General features: G+C 46.1%; 1 protein-coding gene across 4 annotated transcripts in view; it reads right to left on the bottom strand.

Annotated features, from left to right (window-relative positions):
- Positions 1–12391, bottom strand: part of LOC119433758 (neprilysin-1-like) — a 741141-nt gene that overhangs the window by 476696 nt on the left and 252054 nt on the right. For all 4 annotated transcript variants that reach the window (XM_049659302.1, XM_049659303.1, XM_049659301.1 and 1 more), the window contains exons 10-12: positions 10916–11132; positions 5652–5750; positions 223–300 (exon numbers count right to left, since the gene is read on the bottom strand). In XM_049659302.1, the coding sequence (XP_049515259.1) occupies positions 11118–11132 (15 nt within the window). In that variant the 3' untranslated portion in view covers positions 223–300; positions 5652–5750; positions 10916–11117. The remainder of the gene's footprint in view (positions 1–222; positions 301–5651; positions 5751–10915; positions 11133–12391) is intronic.

The following is a 12391-nucleotide window of genomic DNA, read 5'->3' as shown; positions in this document are numbered from 1 at the left end:
ACACCAAATATCATCATCATCAACAACAGCGTATACAAATGTTAAAAAAAGCCGAGGTAATTTCTTCATCGCTATTCTCCAAACATAATAAGTTCGTTTAAGAAACCCGCGATATGAAAAATGGTACTTGTATTCAAGTTAAAAATTTAGATCAGTTTTACGGTCTCGTTCCTCTATTTAGGAGATTCTAGCAATCTGCAAAGTTTTTGTATGTGCACTTACGTATTGGTAGCGAGTTTCAAGCACTGACATGTTCAATAGCCCGTCCGGGTATCCTATTTGCAATGGCACTTCTTCCAACTGAAACGAAATGAAACAATTTTGTGGTGGACATATATACAAGCAATTTATACTTTCATTACCTATGTGAGCGAAAATACCGTAATGTTCGAGTGTCGGCACGGTATGTATATATAACACCCGTGGTATCTCTATATCATTATTATTATTAGCTAAAATATATTCATGTATGCATTTTCGTTCATATTTGTCTAACGACAAACAACTATCTAGCAGTTTCCGACATATTACCCTGATGGCATTCCTAGTTTTTCTCCTTTCTAACATTATAGCTGATGTGCTTGAACACGATACCTTACCATTACTGTCCATTATTATTTCAAACTCATTTTTCACTGTTTCACACTTATAAATGAACAACACAGAATGCGGCGACGGCCAAAACAGGTCCCTATTAAAGAATCGCATGCTTTTTAATGCTGTGTTTTATCTTTTTCCGGTAAACCTGAGCCTAATATGGGATAAAAAGATTACCTTCAACGTGGAAGTAGTGTTAAACTGCTGTCATCACAAACTAGTCAATGTTTCTAGGCCGATTCCTTGCCATAAAATGCAAAAAGAAACTGCTGTGCACTCCTACAAATATTGCTCACGTGCGGATGATGCGCCAATTATTGATCACTTGGAGGCATGTCTTACCGATTTTCATAGCACTGATGTTGGTTTTTTTTATGGGAACCTTTTAAGGAGCGTGTGCCGGTATGGCCTCGATAAGTTTGTCCCGAACAAACGAAGGAAAGTACACAAGGAAACGCCGTGGATGACGCGAGACATCATCCATCTAAAACGCAAAGTGAAAATATTAAAAAAGAACCGCGCACCGCTTAGCGTCATAGCCCAATCCAACGGAAGTCTTGCAAGTGCATTGCATCGTTCAAAGGAACATTATTTCAGTACAACGCTACCAAGCTTTATTCAAACCGACACAACTAAATTTTGGAACTACTTGAGTGAGAAAAAGAAACCAGTTTCACAGATTTTTGCTAACGGCGTTATAATTAACGAACAAAGAGGTGTTGCCGAACAATTCAATATATACTTCAGCAGTGTATTTTCTGCTGCAACTGATTTCCGCTGCCACAGACACTGCAATTACACATTTTTCAAATATTATTAGTCACCCTGAAGTGCTCTCAGTGCTACTTAACTTGAAAACTAAGACTTCTTCTGGACCCGATAACATACCAAATGTTTTTCTTCATCGATATGCCGAACCTCTTGCAAGGTACCTAGTCATCATATTTCATGCTTCCTTGTTGCGTTCGAGTTTGCCGAAGGACTGGAGGACAGCCCGTGTGGTGCCCATTTTCAAAAAAGGCGACTGACTACTTTTAGAAAACTATGGCCCGATCTCACTAACGTCAAGTTGCTGTAAACTAATTGCAAAAGCTCTCCATGAGTTTCTTGAGGAGAACCAAATTTCTAATCAACTCTCAACATGGTTTCAGAAAGGGATATTCTACAGTAACACAACTAGTCACGAGGAAAGTCCACGATTGCATCAACTATATCGCGAAGACGACGAATGCCAGCGCTGTCACCAAGGTGGCGAAATAAGGCCAGGAAAGCCACGCCAAATTCCCACTTCGCTTAGTTCACAATGAGCCTATGTTCAGCAAAACGCACGAAAATTCGGCGTAGGGGACAGCGGTTCTCAGTTTAGAATGAGTCAGCGAGCAGGACGTCATCCACCTAGGTAAAACTAAAAGCGGGGCCTAAATGGATCACATCGATGAAGTGCTGAAAGCTTTTTGCAGCATTACGGAGGCTAATAGACATTCCAGGTGAACTCAAATAGTCCGAACGGCGTGCCAAAGCGATATTCTGAGAGTCCTCTAGAGCGACAGGAATCTGATCGTAGGCCTTTTGCCTGTACAGTTTTGAAAACAATGTGCAAATCTGTATATAATGGTGAAACCTTATATGTGGGGGATCTGGTAACAATCTGGATTAGTTGCCAAATTAGACGCTCGGTAGCCTTTACATGGCCGCCAATCACGAGTCTTCTTGCAGAACATGTGGAGAGGTCAGGGCCAGCTGCTCGAGGACTGCCTGTCGATGCCAATCTCCACTATGTGCTCAAACTCCTGCCTGGTCATGACTCTGTAGCGAACAGACGAGGTGTTGCATGGGTCGGTGTTTCACAATTGAAAATGCGATAGACGACATCCCGTTGGAACAAGCCCGTCCAACATTCGGCAGGTGCAGTAATGGGCGGCAACTCGCCCAGCAAGCCGGCATACTGCGAATCGATAGGCTGAGACAGGCGAAGGCAAACAAAAATTTTGCCAAGGGCTCGCCGGCAACGATAAAGCCCATGGCAGAACCGAAGACTTTATTGATGCCTATGTCCTACAGACGGAAGAACTTGCATAGAAACTGCGCACCTCGTGAGTCTCGAATGACGCGCCCTTCGAAGAAAATTCAGCGCAACGACCACCACCGTCGCAGGTTGACCAGCAGAGACTACTTTCGGTAGATAAGAATGATGGATCCGTTGAGAGCATGCAGGAGACAGAAAAGCATGCAGGTGCGGGTGGCATAATTGGCAGGTAGAAGCTCACTTCGGCACCTGTGTCAGTAAGAATTTGGAGGCCACTGCAAAGAAGGAGACTGCCATGCATCCGGAACCATTTGTTGACACTAGCAATTCCTTTTCTCGTTTCCCAGACAGCCACACGGTACAGCGCAGAGTTCAGCGCAGGCCTCAAAAATTGAGGATGGTACCAACAGCACGGAGTAGACTGCTCGCGACTGCGCTGATGGAAAGTTCGAGGTTAAGGATAGCCGCCGGCATTTTGTCTTTGTGGAAAGTCATGACTATAGTTATTGTGGAAACAGCCTAGATTGTGTTGCGGGTTGGCATGCAACGAGGTAGCAACAAGGTCTTGAAGACTATTAAGTTTAGGTTGAAACTGGGTGACCTGATGCGTATTTTGCGTAGAGGAAGGAGAATAGGTCCATTACCATTAGGCCAAGCCAAACAGAGGAATACTGCAGGAGCCGTCAATTGCTGGCTCACGACTTCCATTATGGTGGTGATGGGCTCCGACATTGTTGATAACAGGAGACGGAAGCTACTTTCAAAAAGCATCTGCACCAACGTGCCCAAGGTGGCATGACGACAATAGTACAACGACGACTGTGTGACAGTGATGGCGTAATAACGACACCATTACGACAGCAGGTTCACAAAGCTGGGATGACAACGAGAAAGCGATCACGACGGCATCGCGACCATCAGCATATACTCAGGAGCGCAAGCTAGTCGGCAATTTGTTCGGCCGACACTGTATAGTCAAACACAAAACGGCTGAAGTCGACAAAAATTATGGGGATCGGACGCACAGTGGGAATCGATGTAAGCGAAGCTATGTATGCTGTTTGCTTTGATTGGCTATAATTAGTGTTGATGTTGCTATCGAATGTGTAATTTCTTCAGCATTTAGTCCAATTCGAGAGTGGTTAGTTGATGTTAAACGGTGCCTTGCATGCACCACTGCTGTTGGTGTGCGTAGTCAGAACACACAGCGAGACTGAATTGCTTCAGGCGTTGTGCGTCATTGTTGATAATCTCTGGGAGGGTTGAGCATTATCACTGCCTGACATGGCACATTGCATCGTGGGAGAAATGTTTAACTTTAATTGAATTAGGGGCTGTACGTAATTTATTATTTTATTGTATGCATACATTGTATACATATTTTCGCGGTCTGCGCCACGTTTCAGTGCGGATGAATGACGCTCCTCTTCCGCGCGACGCTTCTTTTGGCACTGGGCGTCCTCCACGCTGAGTGCACGCTTTAGAACCATTTTGCTAGCGTGTGTTTACGTTCGCGTTCCGCATACGGGACCAGCCCGCTGTTGAGATACCAGCTCCAAGCGCTATCTTCAGGCTATGGATGATTGTAATGTTTACACTATCACAGCCCAGCACGCAAACTCAACAGCCCCGCACCTGCATTTTTGTTGCGCAGGAAAGCAAGCACAGCACGTGCCATACGCACAAACTGTGAAACGCTGCCGCGGCAGCCCAAGCCAGTATGCGCGGAGGCGAGCTTCATCGGTGGGTGCAAGAAACCCAGCGGCAGCTCGGCAAGACCATCACAGCAGGAGCAGTGCCCGGAAAATAGGGAGAAGAGGCAAAGAAAGGTTCGCTTTGAAATAACTAGAACAGGTTGCCTAAGAGGCACCTCACCCCAACGTGTCATCATTTTGGCGAAGGGAAGAAAATTGGCGGCTCTTGAGATCTGCGTAATCGGCGATGCTTTGCCGAACCAGTTTCCGTTCCAGCGAACTTTTGTATGTAAAATATTTGGCCGCATATTTTCACAATGGATCGTGTATCAACAAAAATTTTATTACTCAAATAACGGGAATGGGTTGAAACGAAATTTTGTTAGTGAACTAAGCAACAAAGTGAACATATAACAGTTTTATTGTTGAAAGCAGAAATTACTTTTTCACTAGCAGCATCTCACCTGCATATTTGTAAAAAAAGGCACTGCCGTGACTTACAGTGACCTAAAATTAAGATTTTGTTCGAGTCAGACTGACGCGCTTTATAGGGGAAGACAATTGTTTTGGCAATGTGGCAAATTCGCCAGAGTTAACTATGGCGTCAATAAATACATTTCTCTTCTACTGCAGCTTTCACAAAGTGTAACCTAGGATTTGCATTGTCGTTTGTATGTTTAGAATAAACAGGTGAAATGTAAACAAGTAAAGAAATGAAAATTAAAGAAATGTAAAGAAGCAAAAATTAGATTTTTTTGGAGAATAAGCCGCACAACAATTTTCAGCCGCTCAATTTTCAAATTCTTCGAGCGTATAAAACATTCTATCTCCACGGGAGCTATTGGCCAGATAATATATCCGGAAATGTTTATAGTAAACGTAAAGTGAGAAAGAGAAGGAAACCCGCCAATAAATACCCATTTTCGTGCCGCTTGTATTCATTTCTACGACACATTTCTGACCTCATCTTGCAAAAGCCTGAATATTTGTGAAAAGAGCGATTTCCATTTTCACTGCTGCTGATATATCTTTGCAATGTTTTAAAATGTGTTATCGAAACCGTTTAGTACCGATCCTTATCCTTAAATTAGTTCAATTGATTTTAGCAAGGAACATGGGTACATAGCACTACTTCATACATGTGTGCCTTTGTTTCAGACGTGCTTGAATCATGCGTGATCACACCCCTTTGTTCCAAGCACTGTGCCATTTGTGAACGTAAAGAACGCCTCCTAAACTCGACGGTTTCATAGAATGACAACAAAGCATAGCATAAAAAAGGAAATTTTTCCGATAACATTCATTGTATAGTAGTTCTAGGGCGGCACTCCTACCTTTTTCAGTAAGATTGGTCGCAATACATCATCCACCCAGCTGCTGTTTTGAATCGTTTCGTTCAACGCCTCTTTCAATCTGCGGCCAATGTTTTCCACCTGAAATGAAAGGTATTTGTAAACAATTCAAACATCACTATTAGTATGTTTCATTTCTTGCTCTCGTTACCCTGTATTATGAGGGCCTGCCAGTGCACGTAGTTTTAGTTTGCAGAATGAAAGTAAATAGGTAGCCCAATGAAGCTGATTTCAAGCGCATTTTGATCCTCTCGGCGCAATTTTCAACAGGACTTCAATTAGGCTAGTCGATTGATAGCTGCCAATTCATAGTTTGCGTGCATAGAAAGGAAATAATTAAAATGCAGCAGCAGGAGGCCCATAAACGCCGGTCTCTGTCTTCCTTCGCATTCTCCTTGACTACGTTATGTCAAGTAGCGCTACACTGCTACAGTTCTAATCACTTTGTAGCCATCGAGCGTGCTTTGGCAATCACATATCTCTGGCCGCAGAGCAGCTTCATCGCTTTCAAATGTTAAACATAAAATGCTGAAATATTGTGATGGTCAAAAACTTGGGCAAATTTGCACTCGATCGTGCAAAGCCTAGGCACAGCGAAACTGACGATCCTCAAGTCTTACTGGCTGATACTGCTAGGTATTAACTTAGTTACTGCTAGTTCTTAACTTGGTTTACCCTAACTACGCATGTAGGGAAGGTATTCTCGTGCGATCATTTTCGGAGGTACCTTCCCTTTCGCGCCATTTCGCTTGACCAGCGCTAGACACGTCGGCGCCTACGAGTGGCAGCATTCCTGGCATGCCACAAACGCAGACAGGCTAACCAAGGTTGGCACTGTGCCAAGAACGCTGTTGCTTGCCGACGCCGAACGCGTTGGAGGCTAGCCGCTCGATATATAGCGAAAGTTGACACGACTAGGCGCAGCCACTCCCAGGTCAAGCGCATGCACACTGTGCGAAAGCTATACACAGTGTACGGGTGGCGCGCAGCAGAAGACACACCGGGCAGACGTCACGGCGCATGCAAAGTAGCGCGCAGCTGGCGGGAGCTCGGTGGAGCCGTCTGTGTCGGGCGAAGCGAGCGCGCACCTGCGCCGGTGGTTTCTAGGCAAGCCGAGGTGACGTCATCGCTACAGCTTCGGTGCATGCCCGGTTAGGTGAGGTTTGCGCAGGTGGTGCGCAGCTGTGGCTGGGTTGTTGCTAGGCAAGGGCGCGGAGTTTTCTGCGGACTTCGGACGTTTCTCCTCGAACTTTAACAGCTTCGCTCTTAATAAGAGGCTTAGATACACAGCCATTTGCTATTTTCACGCATAGGTAACATTTTAAAACAATAATATTACCCATAGATTTTTTTGTGTGCCCAAACTATGGTGTGATTAGAGGCACGCCGCACTGGATAGCTCCGAATTAATTTTGAACACCTAGCGTTAATTAACGTGCGCCCAATGAATCTACACGAGCATTTTTCATTTCGCCCAAATAAGAATTATTCTGACGGGGGCAAAATTGAACCTCAGACCTTGAAATCAACAGCGCAGCACCATAGACATTCGGATACCGGGAACAGTTAGTGCGAAGCACTGACCCTAACAGAATGTACTACGGCCAGCTGAGAGCAGAATTATGGCCTCAGATGTACGCAATGTGGGCGCATAAGGTGGCACAGTTACAAATTAAACAGTTGCGGGAATATGCACAGTACAAGAACTTGTTTGAATTCGTTCGAGACGTCTGGAGAATGCCTGCACTGAAGGGGATGTTATTGAGGTAGTCGGATAGACGATAGTAATATTTTTAAAGAATATGAGACTTCGGACGGTCATACTATGTGCTAACAGACTGAAAAGAGATAATGTCTTGCTAAAAAAAAAAAACACGGGAGGAATTACTCGAAGGTGGTGGTATCATCCCGCAGGCTCACGATTGGGCTACACCTTAATGCGAAATTTGAGCGCAGCTGTATGCGGGTTTTTATTTCGCGATATATTGACTAGCGTGGACAGTCTCTCTCGCGCGGCACGTTGCGAATGGAGCAAAGTGTGGTACTGACTGCCTCGCTAATTGGGAGATCGCGAGAGCCAGCTCGTGTGTGATGCGTTGGCGCGATTCACAGTAGCCGCCGCAGACAGACGTCCGCTAATGCAGCGCTTTGTTCCCATACACACGACGTTCGCTACTCTGACGAAATTTCGTAGCCAACATCGCCGCAGAGCCCGTCTTGTGCGGCACTACGTTTTTATTCTCACGCTTTTGCCATACCCTCCTCGTCCGCTTCCCGCCTCCTGGTCCCGCTGCACCCTCCTCCGCCTCTTGCCTCCTCGCGCTGTCTTCGCTATCACCATTTTTCGTTCGCGCTGCGCGTTCGCTCTTTCATTATTCGCTATCCTCGTTCACTCCGTTAGGAGGGACGCCGAGGGACGACGCCGACTCTCACTGCATGAACGGGCGCCTTAGAGCTGCGCTCTAAACGTTGCGGGGGATCGACACCATCATGACCACAAACTTACCGCCTTTCTGTGTACAGGCCGCAAGTTAAGAAACACGAGGTGGTCAAAATTATTCGGGAATCCTGCACGACGACGCGCCTCGTAATCAGGCGGTGGTTTGGCACGGAATATCCGATAATTTCATTTGAAGTTATTGCATAGCGGAGTTTTAAGTCGCTTGTAGCTATCACGGCTCTAATTATTATTTTAGCACACTATAGTACGCTAGGCCTCTGTTTTATTTTAGGAGAAGTTTCTTTCTAAGATTTTGTTTCATGCCCGCCGTAATGTCTCAGCTCTTAATATTGTTCTTGCAATGTGTTGAGAAGAAACCCGGTCCTGCTCATGAAGACGTACAGCCTCGGTCTGGCACAATGACTGAAAGTGTAATCACAGAAAATACCTACGATTACCTTAAGGAGGGCAGGAGTGGGACGGGGGGGGGCGCTGACTTGAGCTTTGTCAAACACGCTTTTTCGAAGAAAAACAGGCCATGAGTGTACAGCAGGTTGCTGGGGGGCATTATGACCAGGCTTTCTTGGCATAATCATCATGCTATAAGGTGACTTGCTAACGATACAGGACAATGAATTTTTCAGCACGGAAGAAAGTTAATCAATTTGCACAAATTCCCGGGAGATGGCTCAGTTAAAGCTATCGCTCGAAGTTACCAATAACAGAGAGAGAGAGGAACAGCCTTTTAATATTCAGTGTACCTCATTCTGCAAACTAGACTTGGAATAAAGGAGAAGAAAATGCACGTTCTTTTCTCCATTTGAATCTCAATATACGTTTTTCCCTTCAAGAAATTTCGCGCGCTCATCGGTGATGCAGTGCACCATAATAATAGAATTCTGCTTTATTTCTGAATTTTGGCATCATTGAAGATAATGAGCGGCTGCTGGCATGCGCCTCTAAGTTGAAAGGCCCAGTTTTGCCATCAAAGAAAATTTTACCCATGACGTGCGTCACGCACGTTACAAAATGCCATGGGCGCTTATTTTCACTCGATGGCCCTTATATCAGCGTAAACCTGTATTGTTAGCTTACATCTTGCTCTTGAATAATGAAGGGCCAGTAATTGTCGGCGATTGGCATCCAATAAGCCCTGTATACTGCGTCCAAAAGTGTAAGCCTTGTGATCACGTGCGGTAGTCTCATACAAGCACTTGCAAAACTTTTTTAGCAGAACGTTTCATGGTTCCCGGTCCTCTCACGCACAGGCGCTTCCTCGGAGCGGTAAAGCGGAGAAAGAATCGGTTGCATGAAGCAAGCCTGAGCAGACGTAGTGACGCCTACAGGCGTGGCTACCCGTCGCCTGCAACTTCTGGTTGCGCCAGAAGTTGCAGGCGACGGTTCTGGTCAAGATATTTTTGCATTCAGTAGCATATAACCGCAGCGGCAGGAAAACCTAAGCTGGTTTGCCGCATGACCTGCCGGGGAGGCTCAGTCAGCTAAGGCGTTGCGCTGCTGAGCACGAGGTAGCGGGATCGATCCCGGCCGCGGCGGCCGCATTTCAATGGAGGCGAAATGCAAAAACGCCCATGTGCTTGCGTTGTAGTGCACGTTAAAGAACCCCAGGTGATCAAAATAAATCCTGAGCCCTCCACTATGGCATGCCTCATAATCAGAACTGGCTTTGGCACGTAAAACACCAGAAAGAAGAAGAATGGTTTGCCGCATGTAACTGACGTTGGTTTGAGCACTTCAAGCCTAATACACTGTGTAATCGACTGCAATAAGCATTTCGATCGACGTGCCCGAACAACGCAGTTCATCTGCTTTAGCAGGTGTGCGCAGATATGAAACTATGATTGTGTATTGTCTGTTGCAACACACGAATCAACCAATGCACGAACTAGTAAACACACAGGGCTTGGCCAGTATAACGTACGGATTCTTGTTGCTCTATTCTCGTTCTTTCGCATCATCCGTCACTGACGAGCTGCCGATCAGTCAAAAAGTACGCCTGCCCGGGCACGCAAGGAGAATAATTGGATTAGAGTACTTCCATTCTCCCTACCGTCAATTGCGAAAAAGCGTAACTCGATCGCTCTTGTTTCCTTCGTTACTTTATATTTGGTGAAGAAAAAATTGCCCGAATATCTGCTTGCTTCGCTGCAAATGACGTCGAAAGACGATCGATAGTCGTCTGCCGCCCCTGATACGTAACACCCTCTCCTCTCCCCCCTCCCACCCCTCACGCTCGTCCCCTCCCCTCTCACTCCTCACATGATGGATGCAATGGAGGTTTTACTGAATTCGATTCAAGTTTCCCGCGTTCGCCCTGCTCTCACGCCATCTGTTGGGACCTTTTATTACTGTTGGCTTAAAGCCGCGGCTACAGAGCGGCGGCTTCAATCCGCTTGTTTTTAACGTGTAGTGTCTCCACGAAACCATTTTTACGCGGTGATGTTTCATTTACTAACGTAAAAACCAGTCCAATGTGTATTCTTAATTAAATAAACGCTGCGGATCACGGCTATGTACAGATATTTGCTTCAAATAGGCCCAAGGCTTCCTATGCACTGTATAATATTAACGTGTATGACCCCGTGCCAGCAGTGCTAGTAGCTTGGTTGGTTTTGGCCGTGTGGTTGAATCGGTTTTGGCCGGGCGGTTGAATCGAGTGACGGACGGACGGACGGACGGACAACGTCTTTCGAGTTTAGGTAGCCCAAGAAAGACTATCGTATTCAAAACAATGATTTACAGCATGATGGAAAATATGATTCAGCGTGACACAATGCATACAACTTACCTCCGTCTTAATCGCGGGGTCGGTGTAATTCGTAACATATAAATAGTCGAGAATGTCAGGCACACTTTGGTCCAACAAAGCTATGCACCCACTCCCGTTACGGCCCTTCCTTGAACTTTGAATGAGCTCCTTTGAAATGGTCTCCTCGGTGCCCATGCTTACATAGGCAATGAATGGATACATTGTAAGGAATCCTGCGTAGTTATAAAGGGTGTTCCTAGAAACATACAAAAAAAGAATGTCACGGTCGTCTGAATATTAGGCTGAAATCAATTATCATGTGCTACGTGTTCTCGTGTAGATTCGCGCAGTTATCAAAAAAATCACAGCATATCCACGGGGTGAATGATGATGAGTGGGCGAAGCTCCGGAGGGAATCATCGGATCTCCCGCTTAAGGGGACGCTAGCACAAACGCGTTAGAAACGTGCAGTACTCTCTAGTAAGGGGGAGCGGCCACAACGTCTTACGCAGCCATTTACACATGCCGGAACGTGCACCGCGTTTGCCGACGCCATCACATGACTGCTGAGAGAGTATACCCCCCGTATTCATAAACGCTCCTCGACTTGAACTTGACTTGCCACCGCCTTGGGCAGCGCGTTCGAAACGCGTTGAAGGTAAGGCGGAGAGGCCACAGCGTCTTACACCAGCTTCTTACACGGGCCGTAACGCGCTAGCACAAACGCGTTAGAAACGCGGCCTTTCGTTAATGTTGGGTATTTATTGCCATCGTGGTGCGTGTGTCTATGTGCGCTTCGTGGCGTAGTGGTTAGCGCCGCGCGTTCGGAAGCGAGGGGTCCCTGGTTCGATTCCGCGCTACGGACACAACTTTCGGAATTTTTTTTTTCATAAAACGCCGGAAGCGTTCTCCGGAAGCCGGAAGCTGGCTTCCGGAACCGGAAGCGGAACCGGAAGTGGAAACGGAAGCGGAACCGGAAGTGGAAACGGAAGCGGAAGTCGGCTTCCGGTTATACTATGCGTATACATATATATGTATATATGGGTATACATACATTACGGACACACAACGCCATCTATTGAGCAATTCATAAAACTAGACGTGGCTACCTACTACGACGGGGACGAACGGGTGCCGCTATAAGGAGCTTCGCCCCTAAAAAAGATATGACACTTCCAATTTGCTGAGAAAGAAGCGTTCGCGAGAAGAATTTAGAGTACACGCTTTTATATCATAAAAGATCTCATACAGAGAGGTCAGGAGTATGCTGATGTACCGTGCCGAGCGCTCAGTGAGTGCGGTACGGATGAAGTTGACGTCGAAGATTGGATTGCCAATTATGAACGCATCAGTGAGGTGAATCTTTGGGAACCGACGATGATGCTGGCGAACGTGCTGTTTTACCTCAAAGGAACGGCAAAGGTGTGGTTCGATAACCATGAGGCAGCGATTGGAAGTGAGTACGGTAGAGGTTCTGCATGCGATGCTACAAATATTTTTCACAGCAGTTTCAAG

Source organism: Dermacentor silvarum, chromosome 11 (genome assembly GCF_013339745.2).
Source record: "Dermacentor silvarum isolate Dsil-2018 chromosome 11, BIME_Dsil_1.4, whole genome shotgun sequence".
Classification (NCBI taxonomy): Eukaryota; Metazoa; Arthropoda; class Arachnida; order Ixodida; family Ixodidae; genus Dermacentor; species Dermacentor silvarum.
Note: the sequence above shows the minus strand (reverse complement) of the source record. Positions and strands in the feature narration are given on the sequence as shown.